Here is a 22,217-nt window from a genome sequence, read left to right as displayed (position 1 = left end):
TAGGGATTAGTTTTTTGAAACTCTATTATTAGGCAATGGTACAAATACACACATCAAAATGTCTAGGGATCAAGTACGTTTAAGAGTATTGCTGCAATTAGGGTTAATTATATTAACTTTTTTGTATCGCTATTGATATTTTTTAGTGAGTTTTAACATTTAAATAAGGAATATTGTTTAAAATTCGATAATAAGAAGAAAATCGATTGTCAATGTGGTTTTGTATAAAAATGAGTTATAGCGTTTTGACAAAATCATTACAATATCTGCATCGGAACCGAAACAATTTACATTATTATGGAGAGACGACATCATTTAACCCGAGAAGTGATGATGCGAGCCGTCGGAATGTTGAAAGCTGGTTCCAGGCAACGTGCTGTGGCTTTCACTCTTAACACTACACAGAGCGTCATAAGTCGCCTCTGGACGCGCTATCGCATGACGGGCAGCGTGGCCGAGCGACATGGAGGACGATCTCGCATCACGACCCGCAGACAGGACCGGTATATCCAAAATACTGCTCGACGGAATCGTACCATGACCGCCATGATGTTGGTTACGAGGCTCCACAGCTCCTCAGGCTTGCTAATAAGCGATCAAACAATCCGAAATCGTTTACGTGAAGTGGGTCTGCGATCCCGAAAGCCGCTCAGAGTTCCACCTATTGCACCCTGCAATCGCAGGACCCGTTTACGATGGGCTCGCGAACATAGAAACTGGGAGGAAGAATACTGGCGCTATGTGTGCTTTTCGGATGAATCCCGCTTCGGTATGAGACCGGATACAAGACGTACTCGAGTTTGGAGAACATCTGGACGTCATGAACGTTTGAGATATGGTCAGGAAGTTCATCCATATGGTGGGGGAACAATAATGATATGGGCCGGTATTTGGATTGGCGAAAGAACCGATCTCATTTGGATCAGGGGTAACCTCAATGCTCAAGTTTACGCAGAAAGGATTGTTTCAGATGTTATCATCCCTTTGCGAGGCCAGTTGGGTGATTCATTTCAACTAATGCATGACAACGCACGTCCACACACGGCTAGAGTCGTAACACGCATTCTTGCCGAAGCTCGTATCAACGTTCTGCCGTGGCCTGCTCAATCGCCAGACCTCAATCCAATTGAGCACGCATGGGATATGCTTCAAAGAAGAGCTGTGCCGAGTATGCATACCGTACATACTCTACAACAATATTTTGACTTGTTACAAAACACGTGGGCGGCCATTCCTCAAAGTGATTTTGATGAACTCATCTTAAGCATGCCAAATCGCTGTAATTGTGTGATTCGTGTATTTATTTCCACCATTAGGTGGAAATACAGATTATTTATTTTCTTATCTTTCCAATAAAAATGAGCAAAATCATCATTTTCGCCATTTTTTTGTCATTTAATTGACGCGGTTAAATAAAACATAAGCATTAAAGTAAGAAGTCGTCCTGGAAGACTGGATTTGGTAAATATTGCTTAAATAATTTTTATTTCAAAAATATTCACTTGATCCCTAGACACTTTTGATGTGTGTAGTTGTCTTAAAGTATGTTGAAAGCTAAGGTACGTTGTTTGGTTCTAAAACATTAATTCTCTACCATTTTGAGTGTGCTACGATTATCATTAAAAATCTATCTATAAGATCTCCATAGAAGAATGCCGTTTTAATGCATTCGTTGATTATAATAACCTTTGGGCTTGCAGGTAATCGTTCAGCCACCGAGGTCGCTTTTGCTGTGCACAAATTAGAAAGATATTTGCTGTGTAAAATAACTCACATAGGCATGCCTATGAATGCGGTTCCTGTGCGTAAGCGACGTTGTTAATCTTGAGCTGTGAAACCTTAGGAGGTCTATCCATACTCGTTCCAGATCTACTCTGCGAGGCCACCGGCACAGGTTTGCTGTCTCCGATGTGAATGTCGACGAGGCACCTGAGAACACGAGACATATCTCTGAAAACACAAAAAGAAACAAAACAAACAAAGTACAGACCAATAACTTGAAATTGCAGAAGTCCCACGCCAACAAGCTGGTCGGTGATTGTTTCTGCAACAAATAATAAAAGTTTTATTAGAAAATGTCAGTAAATTTTCCCATCGCAAAGCGAAAAGAAAAACTCAGAATTCTAGAAAAGAAAATTAACGATCTAATTTTTTTTATGTCGATTCGGACTATCATCCTTTCTGCATCGTGATTATGGTCTCAAAATTAGATTTTTTTAATGTAAAATGTATAAAGGTTTAACTACTAAAAAAACTTATTATAACAATAAATTTAAAACGTCAATTTATTATGCATTTTAAATAATTTACATAATTTCATTCCAACAGTTGCTGATTCTTTATTAAATAGTTAGACATATTTAATTTTTAATCTGTTTTTTGTGTCAAACGCCATGGGCCTCGTGTCGTCCAATTCAATAAGACCTCCGTACCCAGTACGTAACTTTGATATTTAGGTTCTGAATAAAATGGATGATGAGGATGATCTTCTATGGTCGGCTCAAATCATGGACGTACTAAACAATAAGCTCTATGGCTCAAATACTAGAGTGTTTCCGTAGCGAAAACTTCATGCGCGAGGTCGGAATACGGGCGCCCGCTCCAAGTGAACATGTACTGCTGCATGACAGAAGAAGTCAAAGAACAGAAAAGAATCAACCAAGAGATAGAACGGAAATTACCGCTACTGAAACGACTGAGACGGCAAGCAGTCACATCGCTCCTGCTCGGTGAGATATTTGTGAAATATCTTTTTTATAAAAGAACAGCTTCAGTAAATAATTTCCTATAAGTACCACAGCCCAGTGAGACAAAATTAGTTCCTAAAATGTGTTTGAACAAATGAGGATTTTATTGTTTGTCCCATTATTCCTTGATCATTATTTTAAAGCTTGGTAAAGGAACACACACACCCAGTGGTTAATTTATAATACCTCAGTACTCAATACTCAATATATTTATTGCATTCATATGGTATACATGTCATAAATTTAAAATAATGCTACACATATGAGTCCTTTATTAGGGATAACAATAACAGAAGATGTAGACCGAGGTTTCAATTATTAATTAAAATTGTTATTTATCAAATAATAATATAAAAAAAAATTCATATAATAATAAAGAAATATGTCCTATTATGACTAGAATTATGTCACTTGAAAGTTTGAATTTAATTAGATAACTTTATAGTATATAATTAACATTTATTTATTATTCAAATTTGTTATAATATTATTATTTTTATTTGTCATCAAAGTATTCATTTAAATTGTAATAGCATTTGTTAATAAGATGTAATTTTAATTTATTTAGAAACAGTGAATACTTTTTCTTGTTTTTAATAATGGGCGGGAACTCATTGAATATCCTCACCGACATCGAGCGGGGACTTGAGCTGTGTATGTGTAGCCGAGATTGTGGGAGATCTATTCATCGCAGATCTATTGCATGGTCTAAAAGTGCGTCGTTGAGGCAGGTGTTAGTGTAAAAGTCAGGGTGTTGTTTAATAAATTTTCAAATTTCTAAAATATTATATATAAATTAAATTTTTATTGAATTGATATTCAATTATTTTTTGTGAAATTACTCCACTAGTTTGTTATAATTATTAATACAAAGATCGAACACTCAGAAAAAGTTCCTTTGATCCGGTCGGATTCGAACCGACGTCTTCTTGCATACCGTGCGAGACGCTATACCAACTAAGCCACGAAACGAAACAACGGACCTCACGAATTCTTCTATGTGCTTGCGTCGTGTCTTTGTACTTGGTCTTTCAACGCCTTTTTAGTCGTAGCGCCATCTATGAGAAATCTATTGCAGATTTATCACCCAGTTAGTACCTTTACAGCTACCTGTCCTGGCGAGAGATGTCGCTATTCACTGTATTAATTAAATTTTTATCGAATTGATATTCAATTATTTTTTGTGAAATTACTCCACTATATATATAATATATATATATATATATAGTGGAGTAATTTCAATTTAGATATAGCGTCTGGCACGGTATGCAAGAAGACGTCGGTTCGAATCCGACCGGATCGAAGGAATTTTTTCTGAGTGTTCGATCTTTGTATTAATAATTATATTATATATATTCACAAACAAACTTCAACACAAACAACACAAAGTCAAAATTTTATATTGTTTAAAGTGCGGTCTGCAGCTATCCGTACTACTCAAATTGCCAAGAAATTACCTCAATAGGTGTAGAAAATTTCAAATGCAATAGGGTTATGTCAAGTTGTTTATTGTATCACTCATTTACAATTACACTTTACGCATTGCACTATAAATTCTATCTGATTGCAATACATACCATAATCTAAGGTTATGTTCGTCAGCCAGTGTAGGGTAGGCACTACTGTATAACATCATTAATATAGACTCCTTAAGTTACATGCTACTACTTTGCAGTAGCAGGAGCTCCTTAACTAACTCCTTAATTAACTGCATGAAAAAATATTCAACACAAGGGCAGCTATTTTGCACGATTTAACCTTCACTGGGTTCATGGAGTAGCAAATTAATTTACTTCAATTTTTATTAACATGGACTTCCGCAAAGTAATGCCGGAATCCATTAATTACTTAAAGATGGAGCTCCTTGTGAATGAGTTCGTCCAGGGAAGTAACCTAAACCTATTTCTGCCGCCAAGCAGTAATGTTTTCCAGTTATGAAGGATAAAGACGCTGGTGATAATTACAGGCACATGGAACTTGTCAACTTATGTTTAAACAATAATGTTATTTTCATATTATATTCTTCAAATGAAATCTTTTTGGTTCTTCTCTGTAGCTTATTATGAATTTATGAAAACACCAATGAATTGTTTGTTCATAGGCACTAGCGAGTCGGGAAAATCGACACTTATTAAGCAAATAAGAATCATACATGGATGGGGTTACAGTGACGATGACAAGCGCAGCTTCATTAAGCTCGTCTACCAGAACATCTTTATGGCGATGCAGAGTATGATACACGCCATGGATCTACTCAATATACAATATGAATATCCATTCAATATAGTAAGTGTATTTTTCTATTTGACAAGAAAAAGATCTTACACCTAATATAATGTTGAAAATATGTTACTTACAACAATGATAGAATATCAAAAACGTCAATGGTATCACAGATAAGTTGATGTTTTCTTATCATTCTTTACTTGAATGTAACATAAGTTCTCATCCGATACATGTCATATATAAATAATAATATTGTCCAGTTCGACTGTAACCAGGTTTTTTTAATTTTTTTTTAATCTGTAACCAGGTGTTACAGATTAAAAAATATAGTTTCTTTTTCCGACGATATCCTGTTGTCTTTTCATACCTTGTTTGTCACTCTAGAAGTCTCACAAGTAGTTTCTAGTACTGGGAATTAATAATCTATAGCAGAGTGTTTATACTAAACTATTCAATAAATAGTAGTAGTTCATTTAGTGAATTTAAAATATTTTTATTTCATTGGTATACAATTGATATATTAATGTCATGAATTCCAGGAAAAAGCGAAGTTGATATCCTCAGTTGACTTTGAAAGTGTTACAACATTGGAGAGCCGGTATATAGAAGCGATCAAGGCGCTATGGAGTGACTCCGGCATACAGGAGTGCTACGATCGCAGGCGGGAGTACCAGCTTACCGACTCGGCTAAATAGTAAGACGTTTAACACACTGCATCGCGCCCCGCAACGTAGTGCGGAGCTGCGTTTTTTAACGTTGTACTGAAGTACCTCAATTTATATAACGAAAAACGCGCCATCCAACAAACTAACAACGCTTCTCCGCGCGGGATCGCAGCGCACGCGGTTTTACCACGCCCCTGCGGCGAACCGCAGGGTGTGGCACACTGCGCTCCGCTCTACCGCGCTGATTTGTAATCAATTTGTCTATTCCAGTAATTGTCGTTCGGATTTTCTCTAACAAATAATCAAAGGATTCAGTTGAGTCGACATCCATGTGTAGTTGAAAAATAAATCTTCATATTTTCTTAAATCTTTGTAATGAAGTTAAAATGATCCATTTATCGATCTGATTCGTAAAAAGGGAGGTGTCCAATATCTTCGATGTCTTTTTATTTGAGTAAACAAAAACCAAATAAACAGTATAACTGCAGTGCCCTGAATGAGTTCTGTATTTATTAATACAAAGATCGAACACTCTGAAAAAATTCCCTCGAACCGGCCGGAGGAAGAAAAAATCGATTGAAGGATTTTTTTTTTCTGAGTGTTCCATCTTTGTATTAATAATTATAACAAACTATTCAATAAATATTTTAAGTTCTGTATTGTTAATCATAGAAGGATCTCAGCTACATGTACAATAACTACTGCGATCAACTACGAAGTGAGTAATTTAAGTGGCGCGGGGCGCTAGACCGCTGGCCCTGCGCAGATTGAACCGCGCGTTGACGCAGATCTGCGTTTCCGCGCGCGTGATTCCGCGTCTCGCGCACCGTCGCGTGGCGCGGTGCTGTGTGTTAACCGTCTTAGTTTTGCAATGTTGCAATGCCATCGACAATATTTGAAGCCTCCAACCCGTATTAGGCCAACGTGTTGGGCCTTAACCCTCTTTCCCCATGCCCAGCAGTAGAATCTAATACTTCAGAAACTTTTACGAGTGTGGGCACAATAAGTTTTGTCGCAATGGGATGAATAATAATGAAATGCATATTAATGAGACAAACGTTATAGTTATATTCATATTTTTAGAGTATGTTATTATTATAATTTTTCTCTTTTTTCTCTTTCTAAAACCTTTGTATAAATTTATTCATTTTAAGCATTTAATCATTTTTTTTTTTCTGGAGGTGGAGGCCTGGTGATCTAAATCACAGGGAATCCTAGTTTACGCTCCAGCCTCTACGAATTGTCTTCTGTATTTAATTATTGTGTTCACTCAATGTAAGTTTAGTGCAGAATTTTGTAGAGGAAATAAATAATTTACTTACTTAAAAAAAAAAAAAAAAAATATACATGTGCGATTCATTTTTATATACAGTGTTTTTTTTAAATGGGAGTGTGGGGAAATCTGAAACCATAGAAGATAAGGGAACAGTCTTAGGAACCATTACGTTTTTTTTTTTGTGAAAACAATGTTGGCATAGTCATTTTTTGATCAATCGTGAGTTGTTCATAAAAAATTATTTCGTCTCATGCATTGACTTACAATTATATGGACGTCGGGTCCGCGCTCAAAAGTATCCGAACTTATAGGGCGTTAAAATCGTATACAGAGCGTCATTCACGCTTTAGTCTTCGTTTGTTCGACTGACAGCGAAGCACGCAAAGTTAGACAGTACTGCGATGACATTACAATTTAAATTCAACGTTTTAGCTTTTTCATATTCCTTTACATGTCACTACGTTTAAATAAGTTGGCTTGGGACATTTTTTTCGTGGTTTTTGTATTAGACCCGTCGTCCATTTATTTGTAAGTCAATGGTCCCATACAATGAAATGGTCATGTCAGTCATGAAACTTGAGTTGATTAGCACAAAAATAAATTGTTCTATTCATTTGCATGGACAGCTTACACTTGCCTAAAAAATTGACTATGATGCCAAAATTGTTTTCACAAAAAAAAGACTTCATGGTACCTGAGACAGTTTCCTTGTATGTTCTATGGTTTCGGATTTCCCCATATTGTCCCATTAAAAAAAGAAACTGTATATTTATATAGAATGTGTAGTTGTCTCTGGTGAAACCTGCAGGCCATAATAATAATTGTCCCAATAATACATTATTTTACCTCAGATTTAGCTGGTAATTAATTATTTAATTAATAACGCACGCACACACTTAACATAGCATTAGGGAAACCCTGTGTCGCGGGTGCCATGGACATACACAAAGACAACCACAAATTACAACCAAACTCACGAGAGAAATAAACGTAGGCCATACAAATATTTCTCTCGGCCCGGGAATCGAACCTGGAACCTCTGCGTGGCAGTCCGGCATGATAACCGTTCGGCCACAGAGGCAGTAATTGTAATGTTGTGTATTAAAAAGACACAAGTATCTATTTAGGTAATACTACAACATGTGTAGGTCCTGTCTGCTTGTCTGATGCATGATATACTTTTGGTCTTGTTTTGTATATAATTTCTTTTAGTGCCTGTTCAAAGAATTCACCGTGTCGTTCAATCCATTTATTGGCAACTGCAAATTCATAACTTTCATTCGCGATGTTATTGTGGATAGTATTAGTGGGTGTACTTAGTAGTACCAAGTACATAAAATATATTTCAGCTATTTGAACGATTTGGAAAGAATCGCCAATCCATACTACCTTCCCAACGTGCAGGATATTCTGCGTGCCCGGAGACCGACCACTGGTGTCCTTGAGTACTCTTTCGAAGAACAATATATACGTTATAGGTAAATGTACACACGCCAGCACATCAAGCTACACATTGACGTATCTTGTTCCGTTGTACTGGAGGCGATTTTCGAACAAAAATGTGTAGTCTGATGTGCCATTGTCCGCACATACGAAGCTTCTTATATTTAGCTAATGTTATTGAGAGTTAACTGTGACAACAAAGTCACTGAACACTCAATATATAAAAAAAAAAATATCTATCGTCAATCATCTTGAGTCGCGTGCAATAATTTACAACTAGGTATTTAGATGATATAAACCTGATCTCGGAGCACAACTACCTGACCACTCTGCAAGATAGAGAGTCGCCAGTCCGAGCGGAAGCGAAAGTGTGTACAGAAATGTGAGATGTCCTGTCGACCGATTTCTTTTCATTTTTATTCACAACATCCGAATCGAATGTCAAACTGTCGTATTCGAAACCGAACCAAAATGACGTCACATCCGTACGATTACTCGAACTTCTCGACCGGCAAAGGCTACAAACGTTATTCAGAACAAAGTCATCGAATGAAAGTTATCGATCGTCCTGTTGTGTACAAAGCAAGAAAGTAAATCTGGAAATCTTTTATTATTTTATATAAAGTCTGGGTTTTGTTCAATTTTATTAATTTATTTTAATGCAAGACTCCTTTATTTTAATGCACTCCTATATTTTAGACCTTTGAAGTCTAAGGGTCGTATTCCAGAACTCTACTCAATGCTCAAGTCAGGATTTGAGCAGACTTGAGTATGATTTCAAGCACTGGAAATACGACTCTAATGGCAAGGACTTGAGTATGATTTTCAGTGCTCACTGCAATACTCAAGTCCTGATTTGAGTATTGAGTAGAGTTCTGGAATACGACCCTTAAAAATGTATATAAAAGGATTTTCATTTTTCTTATAATCTATTACACCGACTAACTCCGTAAACGCTATTGGATAACGATATCGTATTCGAATCTGGGGGACTCTCGATCTTCGTCCGACATCCGTACGAAACAGTTACTATCAAATAAGTAATATTCGACAAAATTAAAAGACAAGTATCCAGTATGAAGCTTCATTCGCATCACGCGTCTTTTCATTTAGTCAAGTATTGCTTATTTGGCAGTAATTGTTTCGGACGGATGTCGGACGGAGATCGAGAGTAGACCCCCTGAATCGAACGTTTAAGTCGGAATATTCTGAATAGCTCGGAAAGCGCCCTTCGATTCGAGAACGACATCCAATCGAACGATTCGGTTAAAATGTCGAAGAGTTGAACGAAATCTTACGATATCAAATCGATTCGATTATCGTAAAGTTCTGAATCGACTTGCTGGTTCGAGATGGGTATGCGCCATAGATGGGTGAGACCAGCGTAGGATCCTGGATCCTGGTTGATGAAAAATGTATTGATTTTTTTATTCATTGTTTTAATTTCCTACAAATCATCGTTATGTACTGGTAAAAACAATTATTTCACAAAATATCGATTTTGAAATAAATGCAATTGAAATTTCAACGACGATTTTTTCTTGGACATACCATTGTCATCACACGCTAACGTAGGATGACCATGTTTTGTAACGTGATTCCACATTTTATGTGTTACCGAAATTGTAAAATGCAAACATTTTACAATTTTGTCGCGTTATCAACCTAAACGAAGTCATTATTCGTGAAAATAAATAAATGCGCCGGTGTGTATAGTATTGGATGAAATGGATTTCAGCTATTTATGTTCGAAATTACTGACTACTTGCCGAATATTCTGCGCGACCTACAGTGTACCAATCAGGCATAGGCGTTCTTGAGAAAGATTTTGATCTCGACGGGATAATATTTAGGTACATTTCTGGCCCTGCGCGTGTAGCGACAAAGCTAGAACTATAGTATACTATAACTATAAGACAAGTATGGTAAATCCATACAAACGTAACAGCGCGGCTTGCATGTGTGTGCGCCCACCATACGCCGTGTACGAACGTGCACATTCGCATAATCTTACGATGAAGCTGTAGCAATAGAGCTCCTTGTGAAAGATTTCGTCCAGGGAAGTATTGCCACCTTACCTATTTCTGCCGCCAAGCAATAATGTGACTCCTGAGTGGCACTGCAACTGTTAAGAAAAAGCGTGTCGCTTACCATCAGGCGCACGATTTGTTCGTCTGGTCACTTGGTATTATAAAAAATGCACTTGCGTTGCATAACACTGGTCGTCCAAACGCGCCTTTCATTATTATGTGAATGTGTACACGGTGCCCGGTAGTCACGCACACACACAAGCCGCCCTGTTACTATGTACGGAGTTACCATATCTTATTTTACTATAACTTTTTACTGTTACTATTATTTATTATTACTATGTTTTTTTTTGCGTACGTACAGTTTAATTTAGTGACTTTGTTTTACAGTTTTTGTTAATTCTCCCCTGTTAAATTGCTTAAGTTTTTAGTAGCCTGTATTTTCAATTTCTATTTCTTCTTTTTACCTCTTTTTTATCTATTTTCGATTAATGATACTATTTAAAAAAATGTTAACAGACTCGTTGACGTCGGGGGCCAAAGATCGGAGCGAAGGAAGTGGATCCACTGTTTTGAAAATGTCGAAACTATAATATTTTTAGCAGCTCTTAGTGAATATGATCATATTATATTCGGATCAGAATATAAGGTAAGTAACTATTATTACTTGTATTTATTACTGAAACAAGTTCAGCCATTAATTGTGTAATAATAACGAATTTTTTGTCGATTGTCGAATATGTGGTCGAATAGTATCGATTATGGAATATTTGTCGACAACAATCACTAGCTGTTTTGTGAACCACAAATTAGAACGATTGTGAATTAGCAACCCTTATATGCTTAAACTGTAATGTTACTCCGTCTTGGAAAAAAGACATAAAATAGTTGAAACTAGACCTTAAGGTGCCTACAGATGTGCTCGACTTTTTGACAATCGACACGTGTCGATCTACAAAAATACGTAATCGATCGTTTGTTTCTTGCACTTAAATAAATATTTACAGACTTTATCTGATCACACATGTTGCTCGACAAAAATACAACGTTGGTCGTGTACTGCTTACCAATTTCCTTTTTTTTGATCACCCGTGTCAATCGTCAAAAAGTTGAACAAATCCTGTCAGGACTCACCTTTACCATTTTTAAAACGAGTCTATTAATTTATTAACAAGAGCTGGCTTACGATCTGTAGTGAGTGCTGAACCGAAAATTGTTACGCTGCGTTGAAAAAATTGTTTCATGCCAAATATGACGGGACGATACAAACAAAAAACAAAAAAAGAAAACAAAAGTTTTATAATTTCTCCAGGAAAAACAAAAAAGCCATATTACAATGATAATGAAAGACAATGTGTCGTTATTTTGTTTGATGAAAACAATATGTTTTATATAAATTCCAGAACCAAATGGAAAAATCAAAGGCCTTGTTCAAGACGATCTTAAGATACCCGTGGTTCACGCGCACATCCATGATTCTTTTCCTCAACAAGAAGGACTTGTTCGATGAAAAAATCATGTACTCGCATCTCGCCGACTATTTTCCTGAATACGACGGTATGTCTTCTATCTATTTTACTATTTCATATTTACCTTCATTAGCATCTCTGGCGCCTCATCAGCTACGTCTACTCCCCATACTTAAAAATTTGTGTAAAATGTAGAATTGGTAGACTTAATAATTTTTTAAATAAATGAATTGAGTGTTCTGCAATTTGGGTACCAATTAGTGGGGAGCACGTTGCGGATCGAACGATATGACTTATCAAAAATAATCATAATAAATAAGTTTTTATTCATGGAACTTAAACGTTACAAAGTATAAAAAGTGCATAATAAAAGTGCAGCCATTATCAGAATCTATGAATGCTGGCACTTAAAAAAAAAAAGAAAACTTATGCCTTAAATACCACCAACCTTCCAGTGTCACAGGTATATAATCCAATTTATTTTATTCGGACAAGTTATAATTTGTAAGCCGTTTGAAACTCGTACGCTAAGTAAAAGTTAAGTAACCCTGTAGCGAGACCATGACTGTGGGTCTATTTAGTCCGCATTCTCATCCGAATCCTCTCGCTAAAGCACTGGTTGGTAGTAACATCAGGAGACTACAATGCATGTGTTTGATGACTAAGACACGTTGAAGCGGTGGTTTCGTCGCTCTCAACCGCCAAACATCACCCAAAAATTTACTTATAATCTGGCGATTTACTGTACATTTTTAAATAAAAAAAATGAAACACTCTAAGTGTTGTATTCTAGAACTCTACTCAATGCTCAAGTCAGGATTGCACTGAAAACACAAGCACTGGAAATACGACCCTAATGGCAGGGACTTGAGTATGATTTCGAGTGCTTTAAACCATACTCAAATCCTGACTTGAGCATTGAGTAGAGTTCTAGAATACGACCCATAGATTTCTCACAGATGGCACTACGACAAAAAGTTGTTAAAAACCAAAACAAACATCTGCAACAGGCATATAGAAAATTTCGTGAGGTCCGTTGGTTCGTTCCGTGGCTTAGTCGACATAGCGTCTGGTACGGTTTGCTTGGAGACGTTGGTTCGAATCTAACCGGATTGAAGTGAATTTTTTCTAAGTTTTCAATCTTTGTTTAATAATTATAAAAAAAAATCAGGTCCGCAGCGCGACGCAATCACGGCGCGAGAATTCATCCTGCAAATGTTCCTTGACCTCAACCCCGACCCAGAGAAAATCATATATTCTCACTTTACCTGTGCGACAGGTAAGGACTTTTATTTACATTTTTCATTCGGTACTAAAAGGTACAATAACACTAAATGATCTTTCAGTGTCGAAATATTTATTTGTTGCATTCTATAGAATGTGCAAATATTTATGGCGTAATTGTTTTGTGGTTTGATGCATAACTTTTAGTTTATTTAGTATCCCTTAATATTGAAATAAGCGTTAACACCTTAATTGCCTCCTTGGAGGAAACGATTGCTGGGATGGACAGTCCACCCAGCAATGAAGCAATGAAGCAGCAAATTCGGTTACGGCTATGGATACAAACCAGGCGGGTCCTTCGGATCCCCTGGTGTCGGAATCCAGCGCTCAGCCGCGCATTCGACTGAGCGGGTCTCGCCGGAAGAGACTACAGGGCCTGATGAAAACAGGTATGAGCTACGCAGAAGCTCTGCCTCTATATGAATAGCCCTGGAGTGAACTTCCGGTGCCTAAAACATCTCCAACACCGAAAGCGCAAAAGCGTGGACGGTCAGAGGAGGTGTCGCCACAGGAACATGTAAGGAAGGCTCCCAAGACCATAGCGTCAGCTGAAAGCAGGAACAGACCAACTTTCAGTGAAATGGCGGGCTCCCTGCGCGTGGGTATCCGGAATTCGAAATCCATGTCAGAGGAGCAAATGGAGCTGGTGGAGCTGTTTCTGGTCCGCACCATAGCGAGCACAACAGCGCATGGCGAGGGACCAAAGTTCCTGGGCCTCTCTCACAAGCCAGGCTGGATTCTTGTTACCTGCAAGAACCAAGCAAGTGCAGACTGGCTTGTGGGAAAGATCGGCAATTTGAAGCCGTGGTCGGGAGCCCAGCTGTCCTTGATTAAGGAAAGCAAGCTTCCGAAGCCCACCACCGCCACCACTTACATTCCCAAGAAGGGATGTGAGTCGGTGCAGATGGCCATCTGCCTGCCCAAAATAGAGGTCTTCGCACTGAGGTATGGAAGATTCTTCACGCAAGGGAAGATGCGTACGAGTGGGTAGTCGCGTTCGCTCTGACCCGTCTGTGGAGAATCTCCGTGCCTCAAATTGCCGGGCACACCTTGGTTTTTATACAGGTCACGTTTAAGATCAAGGGGTATCCGGAAAGCACTCTCAGCGGCGGCACTGCGCGGGGTGCCTCGGTCTCGAAACCAGGGTCGGTTACTACTCCGCTTGAGGAATTGGGGCCGGGAACCGCAGCGCAGATGCCCCGTCTTCGACTCGGGGTGCATCGCCCCAGAAGAATCGCGGATGGGAGGCGGGGCACACTCGGACAGCACCCGCTGTCCCGGGAGTCCAAACAGCGCAGCCAACAACAAGTGCCAGTACTGGGGCGGCTCGGTCAAAAATTGCCACAGTAATGGCACTAAATGACGGTCTGGGGGGTACACGACCGTGGTTTTCAGCACCGAACCCACGTAGACGAAGTACGGCACGTGGAGGAGTGCAAGGGCGTGGGGCTGCCAACCCGCGAGGCTCACGAGGACGGCCTCGTCCTCCTCGTAGCAGTCGGGGGCAGCAACGCGGCCGGGGTTTTAATCTCCGCTAGATGGCGCCCTCGGGGGGAAAGGGTGAGGGTTCTCCAAGCAAATCTCCACCATGCCGTGGCCATGTAAACCAACTTTTGTCACTAGGTCAAGACAAAAAATTCTGGACATTAGTTTCTCTACGGCTAGAGTAGCCGGACTTATAACCGTCTGGCATGTTAGTGATGAGACGTCAATGTGGGATCATAAACATATAAGATTTGATCTGGGAGCAGGAGATGTTTGTTTGCTTGTTGACATTTAGGAATCCAAGGGACGCGGCCTGAGACGTCTATAGAGACAGACTAGGGCAGTATCTATAAGGGTTTCCTAAATCGATCAAAACCACTTAGAGTCTAGAGTTAGCTGTTGAGGTCACTACTGGGGGCATTATTAGCGCGTTTGAGAAAAGCTGCGCACCAAAAATTCGGATCTCCAATAGGAAGGTTCCCTGGTGGAATGCCAAACTGAGAAAGCTAAGAGAGAAAACTCGGAGACTCTCCAATAGGGCCAAGCTGACAAAGGAATGGGAGACCTACAGGAAGGCCCTAACCAATTATAACAAATATAAGAAGATAAGGAAGGCTAAGCGAGCATCGTGGTTTTGTAGTGCTCCTCAAAATGCACGTCTACACAGAGTGCTTGCTAAAGCCAACTCCCATCAACCAAGACTGTTAAAAAAGCCTGATGGGACCTACTCGACTTCTACGACAGAAATCCTTGAGCTTCTAATGTCAACCCACTTTCCGGGGGCCTTGTGCGACTCGCTTACTTACCCAGTAATTACTGTACATACACCTCGCAACGAGGACTGGAACATTATAAGACCTCGAAAAGGGGCTTGGGCTATTAGCTCGTTTAAATCGTACAAATCCCCAGCTGAGGACAGTATTACTCCCATCTTACTGCAGCAGAGTATAAGTGTACTCTTGCCATACCTGGTCAAAATATATATATATATAACCTCATTTTTGCTCAAAGCAATGGAGAAGGTACTTGACATTCACATTAAGGCTTCGTCCTTAATATTTAGACCTATCCATCACACTCAACACGCCTATCAAAGTGGAAAATCCACAGAGACAGCTCTGCTCCACGTTATGGACAGGGCTGAAAGAGCGTTTGAGGACAAACAAATAGCACCATGTGCCTTTCTAGACATAGAAGGTGCTTTTGACAAGACGCCCATTCGTACTCTGGTAAAGGGACTAACCTGCAAAGGTGTAGACACTTCTACTACGAGATGGGTGCAAAATATGCTCTTAAGCCGCAGAGCCAGTATCTCGTTACACGGGGACCGGCTTGTGGCCTCCACAGTAAGGGGTCGCCTGCGAGGGGGGTAATTTCTCATCTCCTTTGGACTCTTGCTGTGGATCAGCTCCTGTATAAGTTAGCCGAACTGAACATTGACGCCCTGGGATAGACGGGTGACCTAGTGATCACAGTTCGAGGGCACTGCCAAAGTACTATGTCATCACTTATGCAAGGGGCTCTTGACACCATTTCCGCGTGGTGTCCTGATAACGAATTATCTATTAATGCGGAAAAGACAACTATTGTTCCTTTCACTAGGAAGCGGAAACTAGACAAGCTAGTGGAACCGATCCTTGGTAACAGGCCTGTGAGTTTTTCCGCAGAAGTTAAATATTTAGGGGTAACCCTAGATCAAACCCTCAGGTGGAACTGTCATATAGCTAACACGGTCAACAAGGCCAAGATGGCCTTAGGTATCTGTAGTCGTATAGCAGGACAGCGTTGGGGCCTTAAACCAAAGATGACTCTCTGGTTATACAAGGCAATTGTGAGGCCCATAGTAACATATGCGTCTGTTGTTTGAAGTGGCAAAGTCAGTCAAACAACTACTATTGTCACATTGGGCAGTCTAAAGCGTGTCGCGTGTCTGCTAACAACGGAAGCCATGTCCACTACACCTGGGGCGGCCCAGATTCAGCAATGCATTTAGCATTACTGAATCTGACTCCCCTGCATATATTCATCACCCAGAGGACATAAAGACTGTCGGAGTCAGGAAAGTCCTTCAGTTCCTTAATGCTGTTGGTCCTGGCTCCGAGCTGTGATTAGTGGTGATCACAATAGATCATTTAATGGTCACAGTGATGAGGGGCTATGGTATGTTACGAGTTTTTCTCTCTCAATATTATACTTTCAGTAGTAAGAACCGATTTTTATTATCTCTTATGGCAAGTTCCGTATAGTGGCGAACTAGGGGATGAATCCGGGTTTGCGCAATTCCGGTAATCGATTTCAATAAAACTGGGCAAATAGATGTAATTCAACGTACTTTTGAGGTCGGTTTTTTTAGTACTCTGTACTGAGATTATGCTGGCACAATTAGTAACCTAAAAATTGCAGCGCTTCTACAAGCGTCTAATTTGAATGCGCCCTTAGACCCTTCTGTAACATTCTACATAATGCACGAGAAAGATGAAGTAAATATTTAATAAATGACAAAATGGTGGTCACAACAATTTGCAGTATGTCTGCTAAGATAGATTTTAAATTATATTTTTTTGCGTTGCTAATAATGTGAATATTTCGAAGGCTTTCTTAGAATAGCGGCCTATGTCAGTAACAACTCGCTGCCTTTATACAATAACGCAGTAGGTATTGCAAAATACCATGATCTTGAACCAAGAATATATACAGCGCAAGCGAAACTTTATCGTGCATAAAGCACCCATCTTTTGATGTAAGAAAATGGGTGTTTTGTTCACGATAAAGTTTTTAACCGACTTCATAAAATATTTTTATATTATATATTATATTTCATAATTTTCTTTTCTTTGTGTATATGTTACGCGATTATTATTTGTAAACCGATTTTGATGATTCTTTTTTGTTGGAAAAAGGGTATCTCAGTATTGGTCCCATGTCAATTGAAAGAAAATATTCCACCTCTAAATGTGGCAAACTAAGGGCTGAATCCGGTTTCGCGCACTTTGCGATAACCGATTGTTAACTTTTCAGTTTCAGTTTGTATGTACATATAAGCGAAGTTTGAAGTAACTGTATTGCTTGTAACTGTATTCTTGTTATAATAAGTTTTTATCGGCAACGACGTGACCTTAGCAATTAGTTTGAATTAAGGAAATGATTATTGTCGCAAGTGACTTGCCGACACTCACAGTGATAATTTCATTTGCAGATACTGAAAACATCCGATTCGTGTTCGCCGCAATCAAAGATGCAATCCTAAGTGCCAGCACGAGGGAGTACATTGTGGAATAAGCAACTACGTGATCCGTGACATAAAGAACAATGGCGACCTCCCATATAAAGTTTTGTTGACATTATTTGTATGCGTCTATTTATGAAAAGTATGTGAAAATATAGAGTTTAAATTCCTGAACAAATTTAGTTTTGAATTTACTATTCTGAGAAGTGTGATATTAAAAATATTTTGAAGTTGTGGAGGTTATTTATATAATTGAATAAAATATATTCGGTGTGTTATTATGTGAAAATAAACTACAGAAGCCTTAAACATTAGTTAATACAAGCTGAAAAATTACGTGGGTTTGTGCCGTGACGAAAGTTCAGAGGAAATTATATTTTTATGAAACATGCCATCTGTCCCTGATATCGGGAACTTTTTGTCAGTTTTACACACTCCATATCGCACTGTTAATTTGTATTAAATGTAAGTCCACTTTTTTAGTTAATACACTGTTGTTAGTGTATTAACTCAAAAAGTGGACTTCCTCGGAATCGATGAAAAACGAATTACTTCCCGCAAAAAGTCAATAAAACTTATTATGTCTATTATAGTTTATTACTCAATACACCTAAACAATTTCACAAATATATTTAAAAATGAAATGGAAAAATAATTTAACATTTTTGAATACGGATTATTTTGGCCAGAACTAGCTCACATAAAGTTACTAGCTCACACACACTTCATGTGACATTTTGAGTTAAGGATATCTTTTGATTATTTCTTACAATATTCTAACGAAGGTTTTTTTGACCTGTAGAGAATCAAATTTTACGTTCAGTTATGATATAATATTAAATTTCACATATTTAGAGTTATATCACTATTGTAATAGCAGTGCGATATATTGGAGAAGGAATTATCTACTTTATTTTTTTGTAATAAAGTAGTTGAATCTCTTATTGCAAATCGGTCGAATCAGTATATATGATATTACGTGAACTAACTTAATGTGGACCATACGTAGGTATGTTGAAAATCTGTTTTTGGCAGTTAGATGTCACTCAACGTAAAGAAACTAAGAAACTGACAGTTATAGATATCAGTCCGGTTACATAGGTACTAATTAGTAATTTGAATTTCATTTAAAGTAACGGCTTGCTATGATGGCCATTTTCACATTTGCCCTCTCATCAAGTTTCGTATTAATTCATAACTCCGTTGAAGGAGCTAATTGCTGTACATTGTTGTCAATAATGACGTACAGTAAAACTTATGGAATGTATACATTGACTGGAATGTACACATCGACTCAGGTCAACGAATGTATAATTATACGACACTACTCGGCATTTGTTTTCCGAAATTCGAAATTTTTTTATATGAAATCTTTCTAAAAATGAGATCGTCACTTATGGGATCGCTGGCCACGTTTTTATTTTCGTTTTTTTTTAAACTTTTTTTCGGCTACTTCCGGCAATAATAGCTAGAAATCTAAACACTTATAGACGCGATTCGCATTTGATGATATTTTTTTTCGATAACGAATTGAGGTTTCATCTCACTATTGTAATCTGTCAAAACGGCCATCATAGCGTACTTAAAATATGATTCTAATTCCAGACGTAGACATAGCCTTTAGTATAATTTGAAATATCTAATGAACTTATTGAAATTTATAATTATGGCGTTTGAAGACGCTAAAGAATTTTACTTTTAACAATAATTTCGCCGAAGTTCTCTGTGATTGTGTACAAACACATATAGATGCTACAGATTTGCTCTATTTTTGACGATCGTTATTGTCGCTTGATAAGGTGTGTGATGACGATGATCTGTTAGCAATCGACAAATATCAAGATTAAAATTTAACAAATGTATAGGCACCTACGCTGGATTTAAATTCCGTGGTGCTGATCTAAAAAAGTCGGATAAGATGCTTTTAGTCATTGTTTAAGAATATTTGTAAAGTTGATTACCGTAACAACTCGACGAAACGAGCGAGTAATTGATCCCCAAGACTAGGGGTCTGAAGTGTTACCAACGACAAAATGTTTTACACCCGACTGAAACTTGACCCGACTTGATCTTGAATTTTACAGTGTAGAGCAATGATCTTTTTGTGACAAAAGGTTGTGGGTACCGGAATTTAAAGAATCCATAATTTCATTTTATACTTAACGTCGTAAATTGATAATTTTTTAGGTGTAGGTACCTACCAGTATATTATAGTACCTATATGTACTATTTTAAATTGTAACATTGTAATATTTAATAAATGATTCTATTTTTTTAAGTACTTTGAAAAACAGAATTGTGAATTATATGTATGCTCTGGGTCAAACGCAAACACACTGTAGGTAACTGCGTATGTCTTGCACGGACGACCGCGAGTGTGTGTATGTGTGTGTATATAATATATCCAAGTAAAACGATATATATTATACGATACGATACTTGATAACGATATTTGATATCTTCCGCTATCATACATTGTAATTTATGTCGTAATGAACACTCCGCGTGTATTACATGGTCATCATATGCATTTTTTATTAATACACCTTTTCTACCAGCTCCGATAACCATTTATTACATAAAACGCTTAGGTACTCAAAAGAACAAGTACTGTAATGGATATGAATTATATCCACATCAGGGAATATTACACGGATTATTAATTTTTATATTTAGTATGACAAGAAAATATATATAAGAAGAGTTTTGCTAGGTGTTACACGTTATAATATAACTTTTATAAAAAAAAGCGATCTCAAATGTTCGTGGACACATATTTGCCAAGTTTTATTGAAATCGGTTACCGCAAAGTGCGCGAAATCTGATCCATCCTCTAGTTTGCCACCCTTAGAGGTGGAATATTTTCTTCAAATTTAAATGGGACCAATACTGAGGTACCTCCTTTCTAACAAGAAAAGAATCATCAAAATCGGTTCACACGTGTTCACACGGAGTTATCACGTAACATACATAAAAAAACGGTCTATTTAAGAACCTCCTCCATGTTTTGAAGTCGTTTAAAAATTCATAATGTTCATCATCATTTTTCAAATTCAATTCAAATTCATGTTCATCATTCATAATCTCTAACGTATAAGGTATTTTCATATCCTTTCACTTTGCTGTTAGCTGGGAGGTGTGCAAGCCAGTTTGTCGTAGCGCCTATTTATTTATAAGCGCCATGGATTCGTATCTTCCTTACGAATGGACTGAAATGCGTGTACTGGTGTGTTTATTACCTATTTAATTTTCAGTTGGGCGACAACTACACAAAATATTGCTAAAACTATATTAAAATAAGAGAATGACTGTTAGTATGTTAGTAGAATGCAAAGTGTTCAATTTCATGAACAAGGATGAACATCCAACTTAAGGATTGGGCTTATAGATGAAATGTCATTTCATTTCTTTGAAAACTATTGTGGCAAATCATTACTATGACAACTGCGCTCCGATTGGCCAGCCCGAGTTCGAAACGTGTGTCGTCAATTGTTTCACTCCAAATCGACGAGTTTAACTTGAGCTTTGCTATAATGGACTAAAAAATTGCAAAATTACATATTTAATTACCGATGAAATGTGAATTCCTTTGTTTTTTAATTAGATGTTTTGCTGTTTTCCCACACCACCAAACGGAACAGCCCCCATTGTTAGAGATATTATCTTTATTACAATAAATAGCATAAATACAGAATATTTTTGGAATGTGGTACGGAGACGTACACACAAGTCAGTTGTTGGCACTATATTATATTAGTTTTCTAGTGATTCCAGCGCAAACGAGAGTTGATATTTAAAAGTGATATAAGGCCCATTTGCCTGATGAGTTGCCAGGGATGAATGGCCCTTATTTCGTCTCTATTTCTGGTTATACACTTACTCGATGATTGTAGTCTAACGTTGCTTTACTTTTGCGTAAGAGTATGAGAAGGAAGATGTACGAAATGTAATGCATGTACGAAATGTTATAAATTATAATTTATCTATTTTTTGGTTGTGCGAGTGATTTTCTTTAACTGTGCTATTAAAATATAACGATATTTAACTCGAAAACAGAAAATTCTGTAAGTGAAGGTCTAGTAGAGTAACAAAAGTGGATTACATATATAAATTATTTTATAGACTTTCTATTCAATGCTATATCTATGTTCGGTGTGTGTCTTCCTGATTCCTATTTAGTGACAACAGCACTGGGTTTTAAGATTAATTGTAAAAAAAATACGCAGTAAGGGAAAAGCACCTTATAACGGATAGTTGCCTAATTTCGGATTGGACTATCTGTTTTTTTTTCTATAGTGCCATTTATTTTTTATTTCATGTTTTAATAGCCAACTATAAAGTGGCGCCACTGTAAAAAAATCAGCTG

At 37.8% G+C, this 22,217-nt stretch overlaps 1 protein-coding gene across 3 annotated transcripts; it reads left to right on the top strand.

Annotated features, from left to right (window-relative positions):
- Positions 1–1,964: 1,964 nt before the first annotated feature.
- Positions 1,965–17,967, top strand: LOC113232016 (guanine nucleotide-binding protein G(q) subunit alpha-like). Of its 3 annotated transcripts, XM_026466636.1 has the most exons (9): positions 1,965–2,030; positions 2,562–2,729; positions 4,849–5,033; positions 5,513–5,667; positions 8,264–8,392; positions 10,907–11,036; positions 11,791–11,944; positions 13,028–13,135; positions 17,822–17,967. In XM_026466636.1, exons 2-9 carry the CDS (start codon positions 2,612–2,614, stop codon positions 17,902–17,904), a joined length of 1,062 nt encoding a protein of 353 aa, XP_026322421.1. In that variant the 5' UTR covers positions 1,965–2,030; positions 2,562–2,611; the 3' UTR covers positions 17,905–17,967. The 3 variants fall into 3 exon arrangements, with proteins under 3 accessions (XP_026322421.1, XP_026322420.1, XP_026322422.1); XM_026466635.1 differs by lacking the exon at positions 1,965–2,030 and having other exon boundaries at positions 2,395–2,729; XM_026466637.1 differs by lacking the exons at positions 1,965–2,030; positions 13,028–13,135 and having other exon boundaries at positions 2,395–2,729.
- Positions 17,968–22,217: the final 4,250 nt, after the last annotated feature.

Source organism: Hyposmocoma kahamanoa, unplaced genomic scaffold (genome assembly GCF_003589595.1).
Source record: "Hyposmocoma kahamanoa isolate Upper Pololo Valley unplaced genomic scaffold, ASM358959v1 66, whole genome shotgun sequence".
Taxonomy (NCBI): domain Eukaryota; kingdom Metazoa; phylum Arthropoda; class Insecta; order Lepidoptera; family Cosmopterigidae; genus Hyposmocoma; species Hyposmocoma kahamanoa.
Note: the sequence above shows the minus strand (reverse complement) of the source record. Positions and strands in the feature narration are given on the sequence as shown.

Excerpts from the sequence above, each read along its gene's own strand:
- LOC113232016 (XM_026466636.1), top strand. The coding sequence starts at position 2,612 with ATGTACTGCTGCATGACAGAAGAAGTCAAAGAACAGAAAAGAATCAAC. Across the intron at positions 5,034-5,512 it reads ATGAATATCCATTCAATATA|GAAAAAGCGAAGTTGATATC; the intron begins GTAAGTGTATTT and ends CATGAATTCCAG. Across the intron at positions 11,945-13,027 it reads CTATTTTCCTGAATACGACG|GTCCGCAGCGCGACGCAATC; the intron begins GTATGTCTTCTA and ends AAAAAAAATCAG.